We start from the raw sequence: 26323 nt of genomic DNA on the forward strand, positions 1-26323 counted from the left end.
CGCTGCGCGCTGACACGAAGGGGGGGGGGAATCCTCACGTGGCGGGGCTACTGCTCTGCCATTGGCCAGCGGGCGCTGTGACGATGCCCCAGAGGAGGGGCGCGCGGTCGGAAACATCCATTCCGTGGCTCGGGGCGGGGAGACACCCCCACCCCTGGTCCTGGGGGCTTTGGTCTGTCCCGCCGCGCGGGCGGGGTCACTCAGCGAGGAGGCGCGTCCCGCCTGAGAGGAGCCGCGGGGCTCCCTGACAGACTCCGGCCTTCTCTGAGCGCTTCAGCCTTCTCCAGCGCGGGTAGGAGCTGCCCGGTGAGGGGACGGGCGTGAGGGAGGCCCGGGGGCCCGTTCTGCCGAGGGTGGTTCAGGGGAACGTAGGACACGGCTCCTGCAGCGGGTTACTTCCTTCGGCCTGTCAGGACGAACCGGAAACAACGGCAAACCCAAAATAATTTTCAGTCGCTTTGGTCTTTGCTTGCAAAGACAGTGATAAAAATAGCTCAGGCCATCAAGCAGATTGTGTTTACAGTGAGATTTAAAACATGTTTCTGGCATTAGATACTATCACCACTACACCAGAAGAAAAACTACTTTTAAAATATTTCTAACTGCTTCTCATTCCCAGTGGGGCACCCAAATCCACCCTTTCTACAGCCCCCTATCAAAAAAAATAGTTATTCCATCACTGCTGTGTGAAAAGAGAGGCTCAATATACACTCTCAAAGAAGAGACTTCTCTCACAGGGGGGTGTTTTGGTGGGTTAAGTCTCTGGGCTGAGGATTACTCTAAATGTCAAGGCATTCTGGCTGTATGAGGTGTTCTCAGCGTACAGCAAGTGATGTGAGAGAGGAACTCTGCAGCAAACCACAATGTTACTGTCTAATTTCCTTCTGCAAATACAGAGAAAACACTTAGGAAGGCTGAAGAACAGATTTTGCAGGTGCCAGTATAAGCACATGACACATTCAACCTCAGGAGACACATAAACTGGCCTAACTCTTTAGGACTGTAAAATGGAATTCCTGATCTAAGCATAAAAAGTAAATAAGAGCCAAGAAAACATCAGTTGGAGAAATCCCCTTTCTCCTATGGAATCTATATGGTTTCCACAGCACTAGGACAACACTGAAATTATTTCCATTCTAAGGTTATGGAATAGAATGATCCTTTTAATGATCCTTTCAGTCTAGATGATAGCCTTGAATACCAGCTTATGAAAACCAAGGTTACTACAGGGGTCATGCCAAAGACTCAGATGAATAGTCTAAAAGAAAGGATCAAGAGCAAGTTTTTAACTTCTGCAGTCCTTAAAAGAATCCTTCCCTCCCTTCTCCCCAAAAGTACCTCACCCGTTGCTGGCAATACCTTGGATTTCATCCGGAAGCCCTTTGCCAATGATGCGAAACAGTTCTCAACCCTACAAAAAAAGTAACTTTATAATCCTGAGCAAGCTTCTTGCAGAGCCTTTATGAACCGGGGAGCATTGGCGGGGTCAGTGTTTTATTACCATGACAATGGCAAACAGTCTTGGCCAGTTGTGCGCATTCTGTTCCTGAAGCACAAGAAATACAAGGTGATAAGCAGCAGTTCCTTTGGTTCCCACCTTTTCATGTCTTACCTCTCACGTTTTAATTTGTGCTGTGCCAGAGTCTTTTGCATTTCAACATACATACGTGTACATGCACACCCCCCTCGCGGGCTTGTAAAACTGTAGGGGGCTATTTTGATGTTTTCTTTCTTCTAGCCAAGGAAAATAGCAAACAGTTATCATAACTTTCCTATTACCAAAGTTACAATATCATTATGGTAGAACTGTATCTTACACTGAAAGTATTGTTATTTTACAAAGTATAATCAAGCTAATATGAAAATGAGACTGCCATCCAGACAAATCTGAAGCTGGGTTTTTTGCATGTGTTAAAACACAAGAATGATGTGAGTGTGGACATTCTAGTTAAAAAAAAAAAAATCTGAAATAAGGACTAAAATGCCATTTTTTCTAATCTGACTTCTGAAAGAACACAGTTCTGAATGAAGTCAAGGTAACAGCCCTGTAACTGGATGAAGGAAAAAAAAGTATTCTTAAAACAGAGTTAGTTCATGAAACTGAAGTCTCCTGATGAGGAGGCTAAAAATGAATGGATTTAGCAACCTTTATAAAAAAAATTTAAAAACCCCCCAAAAAACCAACCAAGGTTAAATGCAGAGATGCACAGGGAACAATCGCTATTGCATCTTTAGGAGCTGAAACATGAATTAAGTTATCCCTCCCTCTCCAGCACAAGAGGCTGACTACTTTCCAACATTCTGTTTCTTTTCCCCAAAAGGCTTCTTTCAAGGCTTTAGCTTGAGTTTACAGGTTGAACAGTTTCACTAGTATAAAGGTATACAAACTGCTCACATACAAAAACCTCCAAGTCCTTTATTACTGTTTTCAGGATGTATGTGGTACATACAATTAACATTACACCAGCTACAGGAAGTCCTCTGTTGAAGAGGTACTTCAAAACAAGTATCCCAGAGCACCAACATAGACACACACACACAGACACTATAAAATCACTTTGAAATGATTTCCCCCCCACTTTTTTTTTTTGTGTATGTTTGTTTCCTTTTATTTAACTTGACAGCTAGGACTTCTGAGCCATTGGAGATTCTGGCTGTGGCAGATCTCCTAGTGCAGTGGCACTGGTTTAAGAAGGCTACTTCAGACACTGGGAGGTCAGAAGAACAAGAACTCAATGGGGTAACAAAGGCGGTGTCATTTTCAATGCTTTGAAGCACAGCTGCTGTCTGGATCGATACCTGTATGTCAGCCTCCTGGTGTCCCCTGCAGAATCTTCTCCTGCGTTACGGGTGCATACACACCTCGTGTACGTTTACCCCTAAGCTGCAGAACAGGAGGAGAGCACTGTCCGCCACATTGCGTCACTAGTTCCAATTAGTAGGCACTGACACATCAGGAGAGTTAAACAAATGGGACTGGAAAGACTTTAAAAAGGGATGAGCCTGAGAGAAAATCTTTGTTCATTATGACAGATCAGTGACAATCCCTTCAGGTCACCAGGCTTCACATGTCCATCTGTTGCCATCTGTTCCCTAAACTCATCCTTTTTATTCAGATGCTCTGCTTAAAAATAAACCCAAACTACAAAAAGGTTCAACTCCATTCTGTACACATTCTCCATTTCCAGAGTCATTATTCTGGCTTTAGACCTTCTCCTTTCGCTTTAATTTGGACACTTTCTTGACAGTTCCATTCTTGTTTAGAAGCTTCAAAACACGATCCTTGTGATCCAAGACCTTTAGCATGGAGTCTCGAGCCTCATTGATTTGATCCATCACAAGTTTACACCTCTGCATATTCCCCTGAAATGAAACACTGTCGTCATTAACAGCAGACCGTCTAGTCTGTACCTTTTCCTAATACCACTTGTAACTGATGACACCAGAAACAGGAAGTGTACCCATGTGATTTTTTTTTTCTTTGTAAAGCCAGCTTTAGCTCTCACTAACTGCAGTGAGATATTTTGTAATTAAGGGTGAAGCAGTTCTGCCGGGTTGAGAGGAACCTACCTGTATCAGTTCATTGATCCGATGCAAGTCGTCATCGGTCGCTGCCTTTTTCTTGGGAATGAGTCCCTCCTGCAGGGCTGTCAGTCTCTCATACACATCATGCTCCAGGTTTGTCTAAAAGACATTAGCACTTCATGAGAAGGTTCACCGCTAGGCCAGAAAACATTTGCCCGCATTAAGAGAGCTAACACAGAGAAATTGATAATCTGTTCCCCTCTCAGCTGCTCATGTTAGTAATTCAGAAGATGGAGCCTCTGATGTAGAGTGTGGCACTATTATTCGTACTAACATCTTATTTACAGGATTGCTCCACTTCTGAACAAACATGGATCCTAACCAGAACTGTTTCCCCTGTTTCTCACAATACTATTCCAGGAATGCAGAGGTTTTGGGGAGTTTGGTGCTAGAATGCAGAGCACCTACCTCACCCCCAACCTGAAACAGAAGCATCCAGGAATGTGGATCAGTGCTGCCTCCTCAGATCAGCCGCACCATCCCAAACAGACGCTTCTTCAGACCTGTGCATCAGCAGGAGGGAGTTGCCAATTTTGATCATCTGTACAAAATACATCAGCTCTTATGTCTGGATCAAAATCAACACTCTAAGTTTCCAAGCCACTTACGCCACATTCCTGAGAAAGGGGAAAGCACGTCCCACTCCCTTTGGGCACTATACACCAGCTCCTTTACGGTATCCCATTGTCAGATGACCATGTACTGAGTTTGTAAAAACATCCTCCTGTCTTACACAACTCCGCGTTCCCCCGTGTCGTAGGAAGCTGCCGAGCCCCATTCACCTACCAGCTGTAGTAGCTGTGCCGCACAGAGATGGACCTTCCACCCTTGTGCACGACAGGATACACCCTTCTGATTGGCAATCTCCTGCAGCATAGCCTTCTTCTCTTCTGTCACCGGGAAACACAAAGATATGTTATTCAAATTTCAGGAGTTTGCCAGGCCTCTCTTCTCAAAAACATTAACCCAACAACTCTGGCTCTCCATACATCGTAATAAATGAGAGTGAGCAACGTTTTGATTTGGATAGGAAAATAGCTACCCAGCTGCCATGTATCTGACCGCTGCTCTCGCTTATTAACAAGTTATCTGTATTTCCAGAAAAATTATATCCTGTTTCCCCCCACCCCATTAAAAAAAGATAGTGCTCAGTGTTTCAACACCCTGTGTGAACACGTAGAGAGTCCATTCTTTACCACTGAAATACCTATCTACTCCCTCCTTGATGTGTTTACACAGTTGTGAAAACCCAATCTGCTTAAAAATGCTAAGATATTAGCTAAAAAAGTCTAAAAAAACCCCCCAAAACCCAGTATCTGATCTCCATTTCCCTCATATTAGGAAAAAAGTCTCCTTTAAAAGTCCATTTGTTAGTTGACAAGACTAGTTACACTAACTCTAGAACATTTTTGATTAAAACTGGCAAGTTTGTTAGGCAGTAAGAAAATCAGAAAACTAAACTGTAGCACAGTACCATAGCATGTCCCTGCTTTAAGGATTCCTTTCTTTAGTAAGTTTCTATCACTGTACATAAATACATTTCTCAGTAACCCCATGATTTTTTCCTTTCATGAAATGATAGCTAATTAATTCTATGTAGTGCCCTTCCCTTCTTTCCTCCTTTATCTTGAGAGTGGAAGAGATTTAGGCAACATCTCACTAATGAAAGTCATTAGCTTACTTGATCAACCCTTGTTTTCCAAATTGCAATCAAAACCTTTTTGTGGGATTGCTTACACCACCAGCTAGCTAGGAATGCACCTAAGATACTCCTAACAGGTATGCGGTTCATCCCGGATGAACGAAACTCTCAAACTACAAGAAGCAGACCGACCTTTTACCCGGACATCACTGTATCTCTGAAAGTGGTGGTAAGCAGCTTTCCAAGGATTGCGATAATGCCGGAGCAACGTGATAGGCGGCCTTGGACGCACAGGGACGTATCTTACCCCTTCTTCATCTACAAGAAGATCCAGAGACAACGGTATTATTCATCAAGGAGGTGAAAGAAGGAGATCAGCATGACACAATAACTCCAGCAGAAAATCGGTAAGCACTACCTCATACAAAATGACGCATTATATGTCAAGATAGGTTATTTGCCCTGAACGTCACCACACAGAAGGTGCCGCGAAACTGATACTTGGATTCTGTAATATAAGTATTTTCAAAGCAGGAGAATGATAGACCACCTTCTCTGAGAAACAAGAGGAAGCAAAAATACAGATATTTGAACAGGAAAAGAGACATTAGAGGTGACATTACCTATATACTCCTTTGGAGGTGACTTGCGCTTCTCTGCCTTCACCAGCAAACTTTTGGCAGTGGATTTCTCATCATCAGTGCTGTTTGTTTCCATCATGTCCCCTTCCTCTGTGGAGATGACATGCTGCTGCTTACGGGGTTTCTTCCTCGGGGAGGCACCAGGTGGCAAATCACTTGGAGGCATTGAGAGGTTGTTGGCCAGCAATGCCAAAGACGGAGACACAGTACTTGTAGTCAAAGGAGGGACTGCTGAGAGGAAGGAAAGAGGAGAAGAACCCAAACCATGAGCAGCATAAAGGTAACACTAACACTGATTGAATGCTACCTCCAACAGTAGTTGCTGTTTCAGCGCCTCATGAGGAGCGTGGACTCCACTGTACATGCACTTCAGCTCCATGCATGTAGAAGGCCAGATATTAAGCCAGCAGCAATTGCTAGGACAAGCCTATACCCTATGATCTTTAGTGTCATGTACAAGACCATAAAGAATGAAAGCAAAGACAACTGTCCCTCAGTTCCTTCACATTCGAAGCTTATGTTAATGGAATGCTACAAAAAGGAATCCATGCTAACATCTGTCTTGTGTTACTGTAAAAAAGGTATCTTTGTGTGTCCACCAGCACAGGTCACAGTCATTAGCAAGCAAGTCCCTTTCCTCTTTGTAATGCAAGTAGAGATTCACATGCAATCAAATCGGGACTGCAGCACGCCTTGCAAGAGTCTACTCGTACTGCCGTGTCAGCAGCAACTGCGCCAACCAACACAGTCTGAAGTTGGGCAGCACAGCAGCAGGTAGCTTGAGGGAACACTGCGTGATATTCAGAGGGAGAAGCTCAGTCAGCCACAACTAAGGCTGCAACAAAAAGTTTCCGGGATGGGATCTCTTGACAGTTTGGCATACCCACAATCGCCAGTAAGAGACAAAAGAACCCTGAAGAGCCTGATGCTATCTGCCTCTGCTCCAGAGACATCTGTAGCAAGCAGCTGCTTTCATCACAGAACAACATACAGCTTTAAGGAGAGTGATGAAATCAACAACTAAACCAGAACTCTGATAACACATAACCCATGAATGTGGGATGTATTTTTATCATTTTGTCACCGCATAGTGCTTGACCCGAGATCCATAAGGATCTGAATTTTACTGAGCATACCGTCTGACAGCAACTATGGCCAAGCTGGATAAGTAAGGCAATATAATGAATATTTTAAAAAGTTCTAGAGAAAAACATCCATGAATCACAGGAGAGCCCTATGAAGTCCTACTCCAGTCACTAATTCGTCACATACAAGAAAGGCCCTCAGACCTGAACAGTAGGATTTATGACAAAACTGAAGTTAACTGTAGTGATTCATAATACATTGGTCCTGCTGCTGAGCGTGTATGTTTTAAGCAAGGAATTCACACAGACTATTTGGAGTTGGATCATTTTAACATGAACAAAGCAGTCACAATAACAAGTGATTGTGGGAGATTAAGGAGAAGGCTAAGAAGAACTTTATGAGCAATAATGCATATGGGAACGGAACCCTTTGACTGGTATTCTGTGCTACCATGAAAGAAATGCAATTTCATTTTCAGGATGGAGGTGTTGAAATCCTCCCAATTTCTACACTGTCTCAACAACAAAAGCAGCAACCTGATGATTAACAACCACCTACCAGATACTGGTCGCATTATGTCCATAGGCTCCACTTCCTCTTTGATTTTTATCTCTGGTACGGCAGGACCCAGCACCGCTGACAGGGCACCGCTCATGGTTGATGGAGGAGCAGGTGTTGCCACAAGCGTAGTAGAAGTTGGTGGAGCAGGCGGGACGGCTCCTGGAATGGTGGACAGTGCTGCTGCAGGCTGTGAAGTGGGACTGGCTGCCGCGATGATTGCTGGAATGGCAGAGGGAGGCTGCTGGGAGGTAGGGGGGACTGCAATGGTGGGCTGCTCGCTGCCTTGGTTAGACACTGCCTCCATAGACACAGTGACTGGAGTGGCCATGGACACATGAATTTCAGGTTTTGGCTTGGCACTGTAATGTCAAAAGAGCAAAACAAGCTGAAGTTAACTGCATCTCAGTCACAACCACCTAGACACAGTGAACAAGCCAAGCTGCGTTCAGACAGTCCAGTTTTTCCTGCACTTGCAAGTAACACCTGACTCAGTAACGTGTGTAACAACAGGAGAAGGTGTCATCTCAGTTACATTTCCTCCTCCACTCCCATTCTAATCTTTTGTATTTATTATAGATACTATTTTCTCCCACTCTGTAACAAGCAAATCTCATGACTAATTCCAGGTAACTTCAAAATGCTTGTAAAAGGATCAAGATAGTTTCACACTGCAGACAAAAGGAACTTTTACCCAAAGCTGTACTGCCCCCCATGCTCTGTTTGCAAGAGCTCCCAATATGGATAACAGTTATAAAACAATTAATTGTAAAGACACTGAACTCAACTGAAGCAGGGTAGATGCTTCATTTACCTTTCTTCAGCATTAGTTTTCAAGTATTATAGAAAAAAAAGTTTCGCGGCCTATCCTTTACAACAGCAGAGGGGTTTTTGTTTGTTTCTAATGCAAGCTCATAACCACATCTTTCAGAAGGTTACTGCCTCAGCTTCATAACAGCAGAACCAGTCACATCTGTTCAAAGTCGTCATGCTGACAAATTCAAAATAGATTAAGTTTCCCAAAAGAAAGGAAAATGCTCCAATTGCCAGATAATACAAATCAAACAAATATCATGAAACTATTATGGTGCAGTTAGTTGTTTCCTAAAGTCTTACCCAGCCGGCCTTGGTGATCCAGATGTGCTTCGCATGGTACTCTCGACACGTGTGCTAGCTACTTCAGGTGGCTGAGGTGGAATTAAGCTTTTCCGGACTGCCAGCCTGCAAGAGACAGACAGATCTAAGATTCCCACCTCTCTGATGCAAAGATAATTACCACTGAGAGCAAAGAAATCAACCCTCTCTTGCTCAAACCCGGACAGGAGTTACAGCTGTATCATTGCACTCCGTCTTCAGTATAACTGATTTGCTACAGAAAGGGTCTCATTTTATTTTTCAAATTAGATGTTAAATTTTATTTTCTTTAAAGATAAAGATTAGTTGCTCTGGCCTAGTCACACCTCATTTAGGGCTTCTCCAAGAACACCAGCTTTACTTTCATCCTGCCGGTCAGAGCATCTTACTGAGACTGCCAGACTCCAACAGTGGCTGTGCCACTGTCCTCCACTGCTATTTCGAGACAGAGCAAATCATCTGGAACTAAACAGCGCTCAGACAGGCATCTGCTTCGTTTAGCTGGACTAGACTGTGTAAAAGCCTGACTCCAAGACCTCAAGCCCCGAACGTGGATGTTAGGCAGCACAGGGCTGAATACAGAAAAGTATTTTAGAGACTATTCAGTCTCCTGTGGGGCTGGAAGTCAAATTGTTGTCCAAAATAATCAACCTCTCAAATGGAAACATTCTTTAGTGATCTACCTTTGCTTCTTTAATTTCTGTTTCAGTTTTATAGCCTGCAGCTTCTCTGCCTTAAAAAAAAAGTTTCCACCCAAATAATAAAAAAAAATATGCAATTTTAGTCTCACAGGACATATGAGTTCCCAACATTTTCAGCCATTAGTCAGGAGGAAACGCACTGTTAATTCTAAAGCCTCTTTATTCAGGCATTTAAAACTAGACAGACAACGTAAAATATTTTAAGAGTTTAAGTTACTCCCTCCCTTTTTCCTAATCAGATTTCACAGCAGGGTACTAATCCTCCTTTCTACTCATCCACATACTCTTCCAAGAAAAGCACTGAAGACAAAACACGGAATTCTGATTTTAGTAGATTATGAACTCTTTGTTTTTATTACACTAAGCAAGAGAGCCTCAAATCCACTTTCCCTCAAAAGGTCACTTTCAAGAGCTAGGAGATGAACTGTCCTTCTTGTTTTATTACTGACAGTAAGAGGAAACTATATCCTACCCTAGGGGAGGAAAAGAAGTGTGTTTCACAGATCAGCAGGTTACTCACAGCCGCTGCCAACTGAATAATCTGCTAGATCTTCTCTTGTTTCCACTGAAGTGGAATTTAGCTGGGCTAGATTGCACAGAAATGTCATTTATGTGTCACCTTCAATTCTACTCACCCATCTGTGGTTGGTTTCTTCCGGAGGATGCTTGGGCGTGGGGAAGAGCCCTGGGCTGGTGCACTGGCACTGGCACTCTGGCTATGGGTTTGCACAACTGTAGTTGCTGCAGAAGCAGTGTTGAATGTGTTGCTAATAGGATTGGCTACAATGGTGGCTCCATCTGCCAAGACTACTGCTAGGAAAGATGGACATCAACACAGCAGAGACAAGAACAGACACGGAGAAGAAAAAGCAGCGGTTACTTAAGGAAATTTGATGGCAAAGTAGGTGTTTGCAGTGCGCGTGTTGTCCGTGCTCCCTCAACTCCCTCAATCTTTAATTGCAGTGCTTTCAGGCCACTTTGCAAGCAATACCTTTGCTACAAGCAATCTGATCACTGAACCTTCTGCAGGGAAGATGGAAACTACTTCCTGCCTAACAACTGCTGCTAGGGAAATAATCGTTTCCAGAAGAAATGGAAAACGCAGAAATTGCTAGGGAGATCACCAACACAACTGGGTCAACAGAATAACACTCCTGGTAGAACCTACATGGCAATACATGCCACTTGTAAGCAAGCACCATCAGCTGTGCTTGTGTTCTGACCTTCTACCAAAGCCTGTTTGGCCAACTAACTGATGCAGAGCATTTAGACAGTCAGGAATACACAATATGCCTGCCAGCTTTGCCGCAGCATATTCTCTTGGTTGCCGTATCCCATTTCTTCAGTAAGTTGTTGGGGTTTCATCAGACCAATCACTTTTAATGAAAGATAGTTTCTATCACAGTCCAAGACCAGGTTACCAACTGCTGAAGGTACCTGGCCATATTTTTAATTGCTACTGTGGTCTAATGCGTAGCCAGAAGAGCTTGGAAAACATCATTTTCTTGTAAATGACTTTCCCACAAGGCCTTACTGAAGAGAACTGTTTAAGCTCAGGCACTACCAATCTTTTCCACTGAAGTAGCCCATTCAAGGCTATCCACACACTCCACCCGGTATGCTTGAAAAATATAAGTTAAGAAATAAGTAAAAAATATTTGCTGGGAGAATATGCACGAGTGTATTTAGTGTCCACTACTGGATCTTTTAACAAGATCATTAATCAGAGTAGAAGAGAAAAAACAAGCCAAATTTGTCAGACAGAAGCTCAGATGCTCTGACTAGGTCCAAGGCATGGACCTGGTTGCTCTTACCTGAAGTCTTGGTGTCGGCTTGTGGCTGCTGAGCACTGATTGGTGCTGGCTGCAGTCCCTGCGTGCCAATTGGTGCAGCGGGGTGGAGTCCTTGCGTCCCAATTGGTGCCGGCTGGATTCCCTGTGCACTGATTGGTGCTGGCTGGATCCCCTGCGCACTGATTGGTGCTGGCTGGATGCCCTGGATGTGACGGGCATGAGACGCATCTACAGTCATCAGCTGCATGGGGTTGAGGTGGACAGTGGAGGCCACTCCGACGCCAGTCTGAGCCGTGATGGCCGAGTTGGGAGCCTGGGCTGAAACTGGGAGCAGCAACACGGACACCTTGTCACGCCTACCCAGAGGTAGTCAGTTCCCCCCAGCACCTCTCACTCAAATATTTACTTTCAAAGACTTTTTTGCTTTGAAAAATCCATTTGCCTGCCTGCTTGTTGCAGTAGCAAATTTGAGAGTGGAGAGACCAGGTTGTCTGCCAGAAGAATGAAACATTACTCTATTTCCACTCCATTTTCTATTTAAAATTGCAGCAAGAGAGAAAAGATCATGTTTAAGCCCACTTTTGGTTTGACTAAAATTATATTTCTTCTAACTATATCTCTAACCAGCTTCTAATCTCAGAAAGCTGTGCACTATTTTTGCCTAGTATCTTATTTTACAATGCTTGTAAGTACCAACACTTCACATTTTCCCCACTTAAAAAAAAAAAAATCAGAAGCCTAAACCATTTCTTTTCAAAAGACAGCCTTTCCACAGAGCTTATCATTGCATGAATTAAAAAACACCAAACCTTTGACCGTACAAAAGCAAGGGGAGACTCAAGTGTAAGTACCTTAAAACAGGCCTTACTTCCTTATCCTCTTTCCCCAGCCATGTAGTAGTAAAAAAAAAAAAATTTCCTTAGCGCAAATGGACAAACTGTTCTGAAGTCAAGTACAATCTTATCTGACTCAGAACAGAGCTGGTAATTATAGGCTGGATCCCATAGCTAAAATGAACACGAAATCTTTTTGTGGCAGAACGATGTTCCAAATGAAGCACCTTTTCTAAGAAGTTCAATTCATTCACTTGAATTTACAGCTCTGAGCAACTATGATTCCATCTTTCCAGACTTACTATATGGCGTATTACACTTCTCCCAGGCAGCATTTAACAGAGCTGTTGGACTACCTGCAGTTCCTGGATTTCTGGATTTCCAGTCTTTACAGAACAGTAGCATGATTTCTGCAGCCATACACGGAATGCAAGTGTGAACTTGCCAACAACGGACTTGCTGGCTAACAATGGAGAGCCCTCTCATCGCAGAACAAGCTGTTTTCCTCATTGTCACAGGGTTTCGATCAAATTCTTGTGCTGACAAGACACTCTGAACAGCTGTCAAACCCCCAAAATCTGGCACCAGGTCCCTGAAAATGGCTTCTGTATAAAGAATGGCACTCTTCATGGAACACAAAATCCTTATGGGATATAAACGCAACCAGCATTTCAAAAGCCAAAGCCAACATTCTTCCTCAAAATTCTGTATTAACACTCCTTGTCTCAGTGATCTTTTAAAAAGTCTCCCCTGCACTTTTACCTAAGCCCCCACCTGGCTGTGCTTAGCACAGGTGTGTGTCCCTCCTGATACCTTGAATTGTCTGCTTTGAGTTTTCATTAGTTACTGCCACTATTAGTACCTTCAACTGATGCTTCAAGTCAATTTAACAAGCAAAATGTCTCTGTCAATGAGCTCCTGCTGAAGAACCTGCATTTGCTTTTTTAAAATGAGCATTAGCCTACCATCACCCCACTATGCTACCAAAATGGAAACTCCTGACAGTCTGCAATCACCAGGGGCTCTGTAACCACTCCTCAACCGCAGCTGCCAACACCAAGTACCACCACTCACCTGTACATTCTCCTTTAAAACCTTCAGCCAAAGTGCAGGAAGGCACAACGGAAGCTCACCCATCCCTTTTGCAAGTCATTTAATTATCCTGAAGCCCACCTCAAATCCTGATATGACATAGTCAGGACTTGCAACTTTTCACTGGAATTTCAATGACACAAAGAACAGGCCCCAGTAACTCAATTCTCTGTGTAAACTTTCCCACTCAGCAAATGGGCTTTGCCACCTCCAAACCCTTCCAAATTCCCTCTATACTGCTCAAGGGTAACATGCTGCCAGCAGACACAGATGTTCCATAAAAATCCAAATCATGCGTATTCCCAGGGTTTGGATCGTGGATATTATCACATTAGAGAGAACAATCCTAAACCACTCAGTTTTATGTAAAAGTGCTCCAAATTTTGTCACAGAATGACCTAAGTTTGGGTCAACTATGCAGGCTCACATTATGCATGATTTTTTGACTGTCTGCAAATCACTGCAACAGTTCAAATGCATTAATTGTTCCATTCTTTTAAAGAAGAGCACTAACGCAAAAGTGTGCAATGCAGCTTCCTTTTTCCATTTTTGATTCAGGTTTCTCTCTCAAACTGTACACTCATGGGGAAAGAGATTAAAGTGGGCTTATTGGAATGCCAGCGAAAGAAAATTCATGAAAGATCTGGTTTGGAGGAGTTGAACTGTTTTGATTTGTAGAATCAACACTTCTACTTATAGAGATGCAAACCTTTGGATATTAAACGTGAAACTCCTGAGAAAACTGTTATTAGCTGTGTTTAGTAGTGTTTAGTAGAACTCTGAAATAGTTCAATACCCCTTGCCCATGAGTATTCCCCTTGGCCAACAAGTCAAAGACTTTTTGTGACAAATTGTCAGAATCGAGCACAAAAATCTCTCAGCTTCTCCCACCACTGAAGCTCATGTGTAAGCTAACAAGTGAACAAGCTTGTCTTACCTGGGTATTGGCGAATGGTGGACACCGAGCTGGTGATGGGGGTATAGGTGTGCGCAGTCAAAGGATAGGCGGAGGGCGGGTATGTTGGTAAGAAATACTGGAACTGGACAGGCACCGACTGCCTACAGGCATCAAAGACAGCAAGTATTACACACACCATTTCAACAGTTCATCTTCAACCCCTGCCTTTGGCCACTCCCTGAGTTTTGTAATCTCAACTGTTATGATTAATTCAAAACTACCAAATCACCCCCATCCCAGGGGTTTTTAAAACACCTGATTTCCAGCATATCAGAACCTAGAAAAGCAGCAAGGCACTCAAAACCGACTCACGCACACTCTCATTCATAGAGCTGTTATCTCCCCACCTGTTGTCATTTCTGGTTTCCATTGCTACTGGGTTTGGAGATGCCCGGTGACTGGAGAGGGGTATGAGATTACTCCTCTCTGCTGTGTAATCAGACTGGATCCGGGGAGAAGTATGCGTGATTTGCTGAGGAACCACTTTAGCTACATAAAGACAAACACATAATCAGTTAACAGTCAAAGGAAAAGTTGGCAGACACTGCAAAAGCAAGATTAATTCTCCTGGCAAAAACCCTAATACTACTCCCCTCCCCAAATAAAACAACCACCCCATCTCCAGATAACTTTCTATCCACAGCGATGATAGGTTTCCTCAATAGGAAGAACGAACAAGGGAAATGAAGCATTTTTCATCAATTCGTACCATAACAGAAGGACATAATAAATGCATATATGTTATACTTGCTAATAGATTAAGTTACTCCAGTGCTCAAATGAAAATTTGGGGGTTTTGGTTTTTTTTCATAGGATCAGCTCAATCATTTCTGCTGCCAAGAACTTAATGATCCAAGTTTCCAAAACAGAACTTGACAGAGACCAAGGGAAATGAGACCAAAGCAGACAAGTATACATAGACAGAGGCTAAGAAAAGAAAGAAAACACCTACAAAAGCTTTACAGGAAACATGGACATATTAAGATACAACTTTACTCTTCAGAAATTTACGACAGGGAAAGATATTGCAAGATTTCAAAAGAACAAGGAGGAGGTCAGCAGGAAAACAGCGATGAACAAAAGGAAACTTAGGCAGTTCTGTAGGAAACTTCTCAGGCAGATTCCATATCCAGGCAAATAAGCTTCCCACCTTTAGATCTTAGTGGTTTACCTCCAAATGAACACACCACCCAAACTCAAGGCTACACCTAATGCCTCAAGAAGCCAAGAAAGGAACTTAGAAAACCAACTATGAAAGCCGCGTTCTATCACCAAGCAGTTACAACTCTAGTATATACAATGCAGGTTCTGAAATGCCAAAAGGCCCAAGTTTGTCTAAAAATTCAATTGAGTTAATGAGCCATTTTATTACTTACTCCTCCTAGAACATCTATTTCTTCCTGGTATTAAAAAAGCTGTGCCACAGTGGACCTATTAATTGGTTTCTCCCAGCTTGAACCGACTTTCTTCCCGTCGTTAATTTGCTAACATGCACAAACACTACTAGCATAAACAGAAAACTGAAGCATCAGTTACACATTCTTCTTAAAACTGAAATCACTCACCAACTGGGATGTTTGAGGTCGTGACAGCCGTAGCATGGGAAGAATGGGAGGGCATTGTCATGGTGACAATGGTGCTTGTAGGCGCTTGGGTGTGAGACACAGAACCTAAAGAAAAAAAAAAAAATAAAAACCATACAAGATCTTTCTGCAGAGCCCTATCACACCAGTGTATCTATATCCAAATAAAGAGGGCAAAAACCCCAACCCAGACAACCTCCCTGAAGAACCAAGCAATTCCTCTCCTGAAGTCTGCTCATGCACTTCCAAATGCATGAAGAAAGAATTCCTCAAAAGTAATCAGGTCCCATCTTCAAGGAGGAAAAACAAAAAACCCCAAACCCCACAACTCTCCTACAACAGCATTATGAATACTCACCAGCTGTGGTTGCTGAAGCAATCGTATTCGTTGCCAAAATAGGTGCCACTGTTGCTGCTGCCACTGGAGTACCAGTACTGAAAATGGTTTTCTATGAAAAGAAAACCTTCAAGTTAAGACTAGTACATTTAAAATATTCACTTAGTATGGAATCATGCTGCCTTGTCTGTAAAGAACATGACTTTCTAACCTAATACTAACTCTTTTCCTGAATTTAATCTTAGCGCTCAAGATAAAAACCAAAGAGATGTCTAGAAGAAGCAAGACTTTTTTTTTCTTCTTGCAGTTTACCTGAGCCATGGTGTGGAGCTGTGGCTTCTGTGTTCCTATAGCTGGGTGAGAGGGTAGTGTAATCCGAGTGGCCGTGTCCCTCGGCTGTGCAGGCCGCTGAATACTAATAGCTGCAGAGGGTGGGTGCTGCTGGATAGACAGGGTGGGTCGACTGGCGAGAAAGAAAAATAGTTATGAAGGTAACGATGTGGATACTAAATATGCAAAACAAGATGCAGGGACACGCATCAGGCCTTGGTCTCTTTCTCTTTGAAAGCAGCGCTGCTGTCAAATGTATGGTCAAGTTTCTTACGCTGCTTTAGCTACTTTGGTCTGTCCTCATCTTCCATGAGCACCCAACTAGGAGGGCAGACATCGATAATGTGTATCAGTTCATAAAAAAGACTTTCTGCCAGGGATGCATTTCAACGTTCATATGTCATTTTTTCATTGTCTTCATAAAAAAGATGGGCTGAATGAGCCACAGGTTGCTACAACAAAAATTCTGCTTTGCAAGAAGCAGGAGATCACAAGTGCTTTATTAAGCTTTTTCTTTCTTAGAACACAGAGCAACAGTTCACATTGATAGTGAAATTCTGCTTTGCAAGAAGCAGGAGATCACAAGTGCTTTATTAAGCTTTTTCTTTCTTAGAACACAGAGCAACAGTTCACATTGATAGTGAAATTCTGCTTTGCAAGAAGCAGGAGATCACAAGTGCTTTATTAAGCTTTTTCTTTCTTAGAACACAGAGCAACAGTTCACATTGATAGTGAAATTCTGCTTTGCAAGAAGCAGGAGATCACAAGTGCTTTATTAAGCTTTTTCTTTCTTAGAACACAGAGCAACAGTTCACATTGATAGTGAAATTCTGCTTTGCAAGAAGCAGGAGATCACAAGTGCTTTATTAAGCTTTTTCTTTCTTAGAACACAGAGCAACAGTTCACATTGATAGTGAAATTCTGCTTTGCAAGAAGCAGGAGATCACAAGTGCTTTATTAAGCTTTTTCTTTCTTAGAACACAGAGCAACAGTTCACATTGATAGTAACTTTTATTCACAGAACTGAAAGTATTTGCACTGTGCAAGCATTACTATTTATGTATTATATCACCCTACATCTAGGGGATTATCAGCTCTGGATGTTTAACACGTATGCTTCCCCTTCCTGCAGCCTCTGTAAAGTCAGAGTACTGTAGATTTCAAAGCATCTTTACCTGAGGGTTGATTCCGTAGCGTGCGCTGCTGTTGTAGTTATAACAGGGGACTGAGCTCTTGTGGCCGAGACAGTTGCCACCACAGCCGGAGGAATAGTGCTTGAGGTTGTCACGGGAGGACGAGACTGTAAGAGTCAGAAAGAGACACATTCAGAAAAGAAATTCTGCTATTTGGATAATAACTAGGAATTACTTGGCTAAAACTTTTTTCTAGATCTTATCTCTAAGTTTTGGCCTTCTAAGACATTTCCAGTCTTTCTGACTTGATCTGCAAGCTCCTAAGCAGATCTGCGCTGGTTTTCAAAGCATATTTGTCATAGAAATCAGTAACCAACAGAGTTAACAAGACCAGATCCCTTGAAGGTCTTTAGGAAAAAAGCCAAAGGTCAGCTCCCTTCAGAATGAAAAGAAACTCTGATCCAAGTATACACAGGAAGTCAAAGGTGATTACATTGGGATCCTAACCAAAAGCACAAAGTAAGGATAAAGGGTTAAACATCTTAACACTAAACTAGTACTGTTGTAGGGAGACGATATCTACAATCTTCTCCTTAAACATGTATATAAGCTGAGAAATACAGAAGCATATTAAAATTAGATTTTTTAAAAATTCTTTGTCAATATATATATTTAAGAATAAATCAAACAAGCATATCATACCAGACCTTTCAGACTTAAAACTTGAGTATATCTAAACTAAATCCTCTCCCCAGTTTCTAAACACTTTGGAGACCCTTAAAAACCCTATTTCTGGCATCAAGTCTACAAAGGAAATAAAACCACAAGACTCATGCAACTATTTCACTACTTGCTATTAGAAACTGGTGCCCAAGAAAACAGAACTGAAAGAGAGCTGACGGTAGCCCCAGCCCAGTAAATACATGATTACAAGTGCCAGGAAGAATCTGGAGCCGGTGGTCAGCGTTCTGCAGAGCTGCCTGGCTGCTACCTGCCTGGATTGGCTGATGGATGATGTGCTGAACCGCTGGCTGAGCTGTAGCTGCGTTTGGCAACTGCGAAGCCGGTCTCAGGACTGTAGTTACTTTAGAACTGGACATCACTGCAGCAGCTGCTGCACCTGGGGAACAAACAGAGTGTGTTAAAATACTGGCACCCAAATGACTCCATTATGACCGCAGAGACAGACTCTGATGTTAGCTGGTATGTATTTCAGTTTGAATGTATTTCATATATATGTCAGTTCAGGTGACATTGTTTTAGCTGCCTGCCAGGTTAAACCACAACACCCACATACTTTGTGACCCTTATGTATATTTGTTGCAAGCCTTACTTTTAAACCAATCACACAGTGGTTTGCTCTCCCCCACAAGAGTGGGATGGGGGAAAGAATTAAAAAAAACCCCAAACACAAACCAAAAAACTCATGGGTTGAAATAAAGACAGTTTAATATGACAGAAAAGGAAAATAATAAATAATAATAAATAATAAAAGAATATACCAAACAAGTGATGCACAGCCCAATGGCTCACCACCTGCAGACCACCGATGCCCAGCTAGTTCCTGAGCTGTGGTCTAAATCCCTGGCCAGTTTCCCCCAAGTTCTATACTGAGCATGACATCATAGGACATGGACTATCCCTCTGCCCAGTTTGGGCAGCTGTCCTGGCAGTGACACACCGCCGCCCCCCCCCCACCCCCCAGCCAGTTCTTGTGCACCCCCAGCCTCCTCACTGGCAGGGCAGTTTCAGAAGCTGAAAAGTCCTTGACTTGGTGTAAACATTGCCCAGCAACAACCAAACATCAGTGTGTTATCAACAGTATTCTCACCCTAAATCCAAAACACAGCTCTATACTCGCTACCGGGAAGAAAATTAACTCTATCCCAGCCGAAACCAGGACAGCGAGAAAGGGTAGGTATTATTTTAAACAAATTGGCTTCATTGATACTTCTTACTCCCCTATAATGAACTTTATATTGCAAATCCAATCTTTTTCTATTCCAAGCTATGGAAGTCAGTAGAAATAATTCAAGCAGTCTGATCACTGGGCTAATGTGTAAACAAATCACCTGATACCAACAATAATCTCCATGGACCTGACCAAGTTCTGAAGAAAAATACGTAAGCAATAAAAGACCAACCCCAAAAACCCTAACCAACTTTGAAAGCTACAACAGCATAGGACTTTGGTTAATTTGTCTGCTGTTGGAGGTCTCCTCATCAAAGGAAATTGCTGTCAAAGGCGAACAGCCTTGAAATCATTTGGTGGATTAGACTGCATAGGTTCTGTAGATGTCCCTAAATGAAATTACCACCTTGAAAGGTAATGTTCAAGCTGAGAGAATAAAAGCAGGAAGAAAAAAAAGAAACAAACAAAAAACTACTGACTACAAAATCTGTGGCAGCTGTCCCACAAGAATCAAGTGAACAAAGCTACATTTTACATCAGCTACAAATAAAGCTACACAGTCCTTCCACCTCTCTAGCAGATTTTTACTCTAGTAAAATTTTAGGTCTCTGCTCATATCAATTTATTTTTCTTGAGTGACCAAATAACATCAAATATGAAGAGAAATAAAAACATAAAGGGTACTTGGAATTCAGATCAGTTTAAAGTTGAACTGGAAACCCAACCCATAAGCTTTTTGGAAGTAAAACTGCAGTCAGAAATCAGTATTGAGCACAGGCCTTCTTTTAAGGGGCTGATCTCCTGTTTTGTGAGCCGTAGCCACCAAAATCCTGGGAGACAAGAACCTGTAGTCAGCACCAGCATTTAACTCAAGGGCACATGCAAATGCACACAATACGATACGTTATCATGCACAAAAATGCACAAGTGAGAACAAAAATATGCCTCACAACTGCTCAGGTGCCACTGTCATAGGTGAACAATGCTTGCTACCAAGAATGTACATGACACTTTGCAGGACAGGTCGGTCTATACAGGTGTATATTTTGCCTTGAAATCATTCACTGCTTTAACAGCACAGAACTAGAGTAACAGATGTGCTGATATCTGCTAGCATTTTACACACTGTCACGCAGTCCTGCCCTAAACGGCTGAAGGCAACGTAATGCCTAAAAGGCCAGCAGCCACCTGTTCATGCTAGCAGTTTTAACAGCTGGAGTATTAGCTGCATTAGCAGCGAGGAGAATTCTTAGAGGTGAAGGCTAGATGCACCTCCCCTGAGAGGCTGTGAACAGAGGGCAGAGATAGCACAGCTAGATCTTTACCCCGTGGTAGGTGAGAAGCTCCAATGTGTAGCGGAGGCCCAGGAGCACTACTTCTGATGATAGACATCTGCACATTGGTAGCCATGATGTGATGCAAGTTACTAGGGTGCCCCTGCAGAGATAAAGAAATAACAAAACCCAAAATAAACGATGAGCTGTGTTGACAAGAATTAACAGCCACACTAACGGTATTATCATACCCAAGTCCTAAAGGCAGAAGAGAGATTTTGTAGAAATACTTGGTGTACAAAGGTTGCACACTTTACAAGTTGAGGGGGGAAAGAGGCAGATGTTTCTACAGAGATACAGTTATAGAACCTGCTCACATTGTGTGTGGAAGATGTAAATTTTTCTCTGTTTCACAGAGGTATTTTTCTGGTTGGCACACGAGTGACAGTCAGCCAGCAGTCACTCACATGCCAGTCAGAGAGATGGCCCTTCTGCCATCAGTGGCATTTAAGGCATAGATTCACACCACCTCTCCAGTGAAGTCAAGAGAATAGTGGGAACCTGGCAAATGCTGCAACAAATTAATTCTATTTTCTAATAATTCTGGACTTCCCAAAAATATTAATAAAGATAAAAATCCACTGAAACTGCCGCACATCCTTAGCCAGCCCAACTCAAATCCACCTAAAGGCACTTTACATCAAAACCCTGAAACTTCAGAGGCTTAGTGATGAGTGTTCTGGCAAAGTAGTTTCGAATCACAAGGACTGGTTCTGCAGCCAAAGTTAGAGGGAAAAACAATTTCGAAAGCATTATCTACTCCTCTCTCCATCAAATTTTGTCACTAGTGGTTTAATAAGAATACACTGCAAAACCGTTCACCAGTCTCTTTCGATCTGCTCCCAGGAGAGCTGAAGAACTGCAGTGATGAACCCCAGCAGTTTGTCTACACTAGAAAGTCTCCAAGCGATACTGGAAGAGCAGGAGCTTTTAAGGGAAGACTCAGCTGCATAGCAGCTTTTGGATATGGCTCTGCTATCACAGCCCTGTGCTACGTCAGTTGGATGATTACAACAAATCAGCAGCTTTCTAAAGAGCTAGTGATAACCGAGTTTGAAGTTTAATGCTCCAGGCAGAACTGATCCAACAACCAGTGGCCACTGAATGGGGAAGCCTGCTGTCTCTGCCCTCCCTCCTGCCGCGAGAGTCCACCTCAGTTGTATCAATATTAGTATTGATCTGACCATGCAGTGCGCTGGAACAGAAAAAAAAAAAAGCCCAAACCCAGACCTGTTGCCCACTGATTGTTGCCACTGGAATTGTTGGAGCCTGTGGTATGTTGCTTTCCATGGTCACAGTAACTTGCCCAGGAACTTTTGTGGGAGCCGAGAGAGTAGAGGGTGGAGCAGGAGCAATCGGCCGGCTGGGCATGGTGGGCTTCAAGGGAGGCTACAAGAAATACAAAGACAGAAATGCTGGCAACTCCAAATGAGAGCTCAATGTTGAAACAGAAATCGTGTTTGGGGGTTAAAGCCTGGAGAGAAAGTCAGCTTTGCACAAGGGTAAGTATGGTTAAGTATTTGGAGGGGAAGAACATTGGTCATTTAGAGCTATTCCATTTTCAGCTGGGACAAAGAAAGGGCATCTTTTGAACTGGAAATATGCAGCTTCTAACATACATCATGAGTCACAAATGGAACCTGTTAAGGTTATGGTATTCCCCTACAGACACTGGGCATTAACAGTTAAATTGATATTCTCATCCTATCATGCAGAGAAAAGATTTCAGAAACTGACTGAAATCACTCTCAAGAAGTAAACAAAAAACATCCCCCTCAAAAATAATGCTGTGGTACTATAAAGTCCTCAGTGTATCATATGGAACAGCTAAACCCACGAGGCAGTGCACAGCCAGTAGAAGCACGCAAGGAAAGCTTAAGAACCAAAAGCAGGGAAGTTTTTGGTGCAATTTATTTTTGCTCAGCTTGTAATAGAGATTGTATTCCCCCCCCTCCATGAATCGTGAACCTCCTCATTACCTTCATAAGTCCGTCTGAAAAGGAAAGTGGGACAGCTGGAGTCAAATGTGCTGGTGGTGCTGTCACTGTCACTGGGGCACCAGACTGGACAGGGTGGTGCTGTGTCAACATCTGAACCTGTGGATATGGCCGAACCACCACTGGTTCCTGCTTTTCTTCTCGAGGTTGTATAGAGCTGCCAGGACCGATGTGCTCTCTAGGAGCACCTTCTGAGTCACGACTAGATTCATCACTCACTAGTGAAAAAAAGAAAAAGGGAACTCTGAGGAAAAAGGTAAAAAGGGTTAACAAGTTCATGTTGGTCACCCATCAGGTCAGAGATGTGATGTCAGAAACAGTCGAAATAGAAGAAATTCACCCTCATAATGAAACATATTCCGAAGATGAAAACTCTAGGAACTCTGGCACTGCTTCTGCCAGTTCCCCTCAGAACTGACGGGCCTTGTAATGCCGGGCAACCTGGGGTCATCTCTGAGAAGCCCATCTAAATGCCTTCTTCAAACAAAGATTGGCTAATTTTACTTTCAAGTGAAAAATACATAATGATCTAAATAATTGCCATAAAGGTCCACATCAAACAGGTAGTATTAAAAACTCTTTGTTTAACGCCTTATGTGTCTGAATATCAAGCTGAAAAACAAGTGTAAACCCTCCCAAAAATGAAGCCGCTCCCTCCTCCCCCAATCACCTCTGGCAGCCTACTGAAGACCTGTCACCTTGCAGGGACAGCGGTAACTAGACCCAGGGCTCCCACCCCATTTTCAGCTACAGGAACCGTCCCCATATTCGTTCATCACTTCTGCTAAAGATACGCAGAAGAGGAGCTGAGGGGCACAAACGTGCTTAAAAAGTGGAAAGGGCCAACTTTGCCCTGACGTCGCTTTTCAGAGTCAGCAACTAAATTGATTCTCACGTTGTTCCTCCCATTCGGGATCGCGGCAGCTTTAGGGCCGGTTGCCACGCTCCCGCGGGGCCGCCCCGCTCCTCCCGCTCAGCGCCCGGTGCGACCCCCCCCGCCCCCGTCCCCGCACACCGCCTGGGATCGCCGGAGAAGCCGAGGGAAGCGGGGGCGGGGCGGGGACACCGAGATCACTCCGGGCCCCTGGAGCCGGCAGCTGCCCGCGGGCTATGGCCGCCAGCGGAGGCCGGAGCCGGGCCCGGAGCCCGCTTACCTGTGGCGGCGGGGGCGATGAGCCCGGCGGAGCCGCTGGTGGGGATGGGCGGCGGCGCTGGTCCCAGGCCGGCGGGCGGCGCGCCCGAGCGGGGGAACTGCTGCGAGCTCATGTCCGCCTGCGGGCACCGCCGACCGTTACGTTGCGTCACAGGACGTCACTCTACCGGTGACCCCCCCCCCTCCCCCACCGCCGCCTCACGGGGGGCGACGACTCCCCCGGCAGGCACCGCCCCCCGCTCCCGCCCCGCTCATTGGGCGCGGCGCTAGCGGCACTGCCAACCCTGCGCCAATGCGGCGCGCCCCCGCCACACCAGCCAATCCAGCGCAGGCCTCCCCAGCCAGTGAGCAGCGACCGTACTAGTGACCTCACGAGGCGGCGAGCCAATAGTAGGGAGGACAGCACTGGCCAATGAGGGCCGGTCGTGCCGCCCGGGCCCGCCCTGCCGTGCCGCCGTGAGGGGCCGCAGGGCCCGGATGTTCCCGGGAGCGCGGCGGCGCCCGGGGCCGCCCCTACCCGCACCGAGCGTGGCCCGCAGCGCCCGGCACTGCCCTGCCCTCCTCGGCCTGCCCTTCCTGGGCCTGCCGCCGCCCCTTCCCGCCCTCCCGCCCCGGTCGCAGTCCCGCCGCCGCGCAGGGCCCCGCCCCTCTCCTCTCTGCCGCCGCCGCCTCAGCCGCTCGCCCCGCTCCCCGCTCCGCAGTGCTGCCGCTGGGCACGGGCTTCTCCCCGCCGCCGCGCACCGAAGCGGCGGCTGCCGCGCCCCCCCACCCCGCAGCCCTTCCTCGGAGCCACCCTCGACCCTCAGCCGCCGGAGCGAGGCGGTGCCGGTCGCGCCGCCCACGGCGTTACCTGTGCCCGGGGCGCCCCGCGGCAGCCGTCGCTGAGCCGCCACCACCGAGAACCGAACTCCGCTTCCGCCGCCGCAGCTGCCCACGGCGGATTGGCCCCGGTCGGCCCCACCCACCTCAGCGCCCCCCGCCCCATTGGCTGCGGCACCCCTCCCCGCAGGCCTGCTGGGAAATGCAGTCCGCGCGCACGCTCGGCCGGCCAAAGATCTCGCGAGGCGTAGGAGGGGCGGTGCCTCGCCCGGGCGCGCTATTGGCCGTAAGCCGTGGGGTTTCCTGGGAAACGCGGGGGGGCGGGGCTAGCTGGCGGCCGCACCCCCCCTCCCCTCACTCCCGGCGGCGGCTGCAGGGGCAGCGGCGGGCACCGCGTACCGCCCCGGGGCCGGGCGGGGGCGCTGCCCCCTCCCCCAAGTTCCGCACCACCCGCTCCTCCTGCCAGACAAACACCCACCTGCGTCCCTTCCGTTGGCCCCGCTGCCCCCGCTGCCCGCACCCCCAGCCGATGCCGCAGGCAGCGCTGCCTGCCCGCCCCTGCCCTGCCCGGGCCCCGTCCACCGTCGCGTTTCCCATTTCTGCCAGTTCTCACGTCAGGGCGGCGCAGGCCTGAGCTGGCCCTTCACACAGGATATCGCACACCACCAGCACCGAGGTACAACACGTACAGAAATAATTCTGCGATACGTCTCGGCGAGAGGTTTGCTTCTCGCTGCTTCTTTCTAAATATAAGTATGCAAAGAAGCACTCTGAAGTCAGGAAGAGCATCGCAGAGCGTGAGGAACTGAGAAAAGCCGAGCAGACCACAACCACCAGCCTGACGCAGGGCCGGCCCTGTGGGAGATTTGCTGGCGTGCGCCTGCTGCGTTCAGGGAAATGGGACTTTGTAAACAAACAGGTTGCATCAATGAATACCTGACTCCAACATCCCTGCTGGCTCTGGCATAAATACTTGCTACTAACTGGGACAGGGGTGAAACAATAAACTATAAAGAAAACCACCCTTGGTGACAACACACATTGCAACCCTGAGACACCGCCAGCCCAGGGCTGCCTCAGGTGGGGTTACACACAAGCCTCCGAAAACCGCTGTTTTCTATGACATTGTTCTCATTTAGGTCCTTACGTCATGAGGCTCAGAGATAAAAGTCAGATAAGCAACTGTCATTTTCAAAGTTTTAGTAATATTTTAAAATGAAAGCAGAAAGAAAACCTGGTAATTACAGTTTCACATTCGAGTAATCCCTAATTTTGCCTTGCAACGCCCTTCAGGTTTGTGTTGTGAACAGCCCTGCAAACAGCTGTTGAGGAAGCTCTGGGCACGGGCAGGGGTTAGGTTCAGGTTCGCTTCGGAGGGGCCGTCGATCAGGACTTGAGACCTGTGGCTCGACTCTTGGGATGGTGCCCTTACCCTTGTCAGAGTTACTTTGCCTGGCCGGACTCCCAGCTTTATTCTGGCTCAACACCTCTTGAATGAGATGTGCGGTTCTGCTCCCCCATCCCCGTGACTCAAAACCACCACAGTAACGCTACAAAACGTTCAGAAGATGCGGTGAGGCTGACGGGGCACGGAGCACGTGAAGGATGGGTACATGGAGTTGGCATCTTCGGGCCGGAAAAGGGACAGTTCAGAGGGAGAGCTGTAAAATCATAAATGGCGTAGAGAAGGTGAATAAGAACG

At 45.5% G+C, this 26323-nt stretch overlaps 1 protein-coding gene and 1 long non-coding RNA gene across 6 annotated transcripts; one reads left to right on the top strand and one right to left on the bottom strand.

The window, feature by feature from the left end:
- Positions 1-8: 8 nt before the first annotated feature.
- On the top strand, positions 9-6035 carry LOC129210323 (uncharacterized). The gene is made up of 2 exons (XR_008578381.1): positions 9-292; positions 3946-6035. It is a non-coding gene; the product is annotated as an uncharacterized LOC129210323 (long non-coding RNA).
- Positions 2392-24746, bottom strand: SAP130 (Sin3A associated protein 130). 5 transcript variants are annotated; one of them, XM_054836161.1, is made up of 21 exons: positions 24653-24746; positions 23804-23921; positions 22632-22867; positions 21883-22041; positions 20644-20755; positions 18402-18526; positions 17449-17573; positions 16256-16406; positions 15965-16055; positions 15589-15693; positions 14371-14512; positions 14003-14124; positions 11162-11464; positions 9983-10157; positions 8629-8733; positions 7513-7874; positions 5851-6096; positions 5420-5545; positions 4372-4475; positions 3571-3684; positions 2392-3363 (listed from the first exon to the last, which is right to left on the bottom strand). In XM_054836161.1, exons 2-21 carry the CDS (start codon positions 23913-23915, stop codon positions 3205-3207), a joined length of 3174 nt encoding a protein of 1057 aa, XP_054692136.1. In that variant the 5' UTR covers positions 23916-23921; positions 24653-24746; the 3' UTR covers positions 2392-3204. The 5 variants fall into 5 exon arrangements, with proteins under 5 accessions (XP_054692136.1, XP_054692134.1, XP_054692135.1 ...); XM_054836159.1 differs by having other exon boundaries at positions 5851-6099; XM_054836160.1 differs by having other exon boundaries at positions 9983-10160.
- Between the last annotated feature and the right edge of the window lie 1577 nt (positions 24747-26323).

The sequence above is a fragment of the Grus americana genome, chromosome 9 (genome assembly GCF_028858705.1).
Source record: "Grus americana isolate bGruAme1 chromosome 9, bGruAme1.mat, whole genome shotgun sequence".
Lineage (NCBI taxonomy): Eukaryota > Metazoa > Chordata > Aves > Gruiformes > Gruidae > Grus > Grus americana.

Bases quoted from the DNA above. Each gene is read 5' to 3' on its own strand.
- SAP130 (XM_054836158.1), bottom strand. From the start codon at position 23,915: ATGAGCTCGCAGCAGTTCCCCCGCTCGGGCGCGCCGCCCGCCGGCCTG. The intron at 22,042-22,631 runs GTAATGAGGAGG...TATTTCTTGTAG, and splicing joins TTTCAGACGGACTTATGAAG to CCTCCCTTGAAGCCCACCAT. The intron at 6,100-7,512 runs GTAGGTGGTTGT...CCTTCCTCTCAG, and splicing joins CATAATGCGACCAGTATCTG to CAGTCCCTCCTTTGACTACA.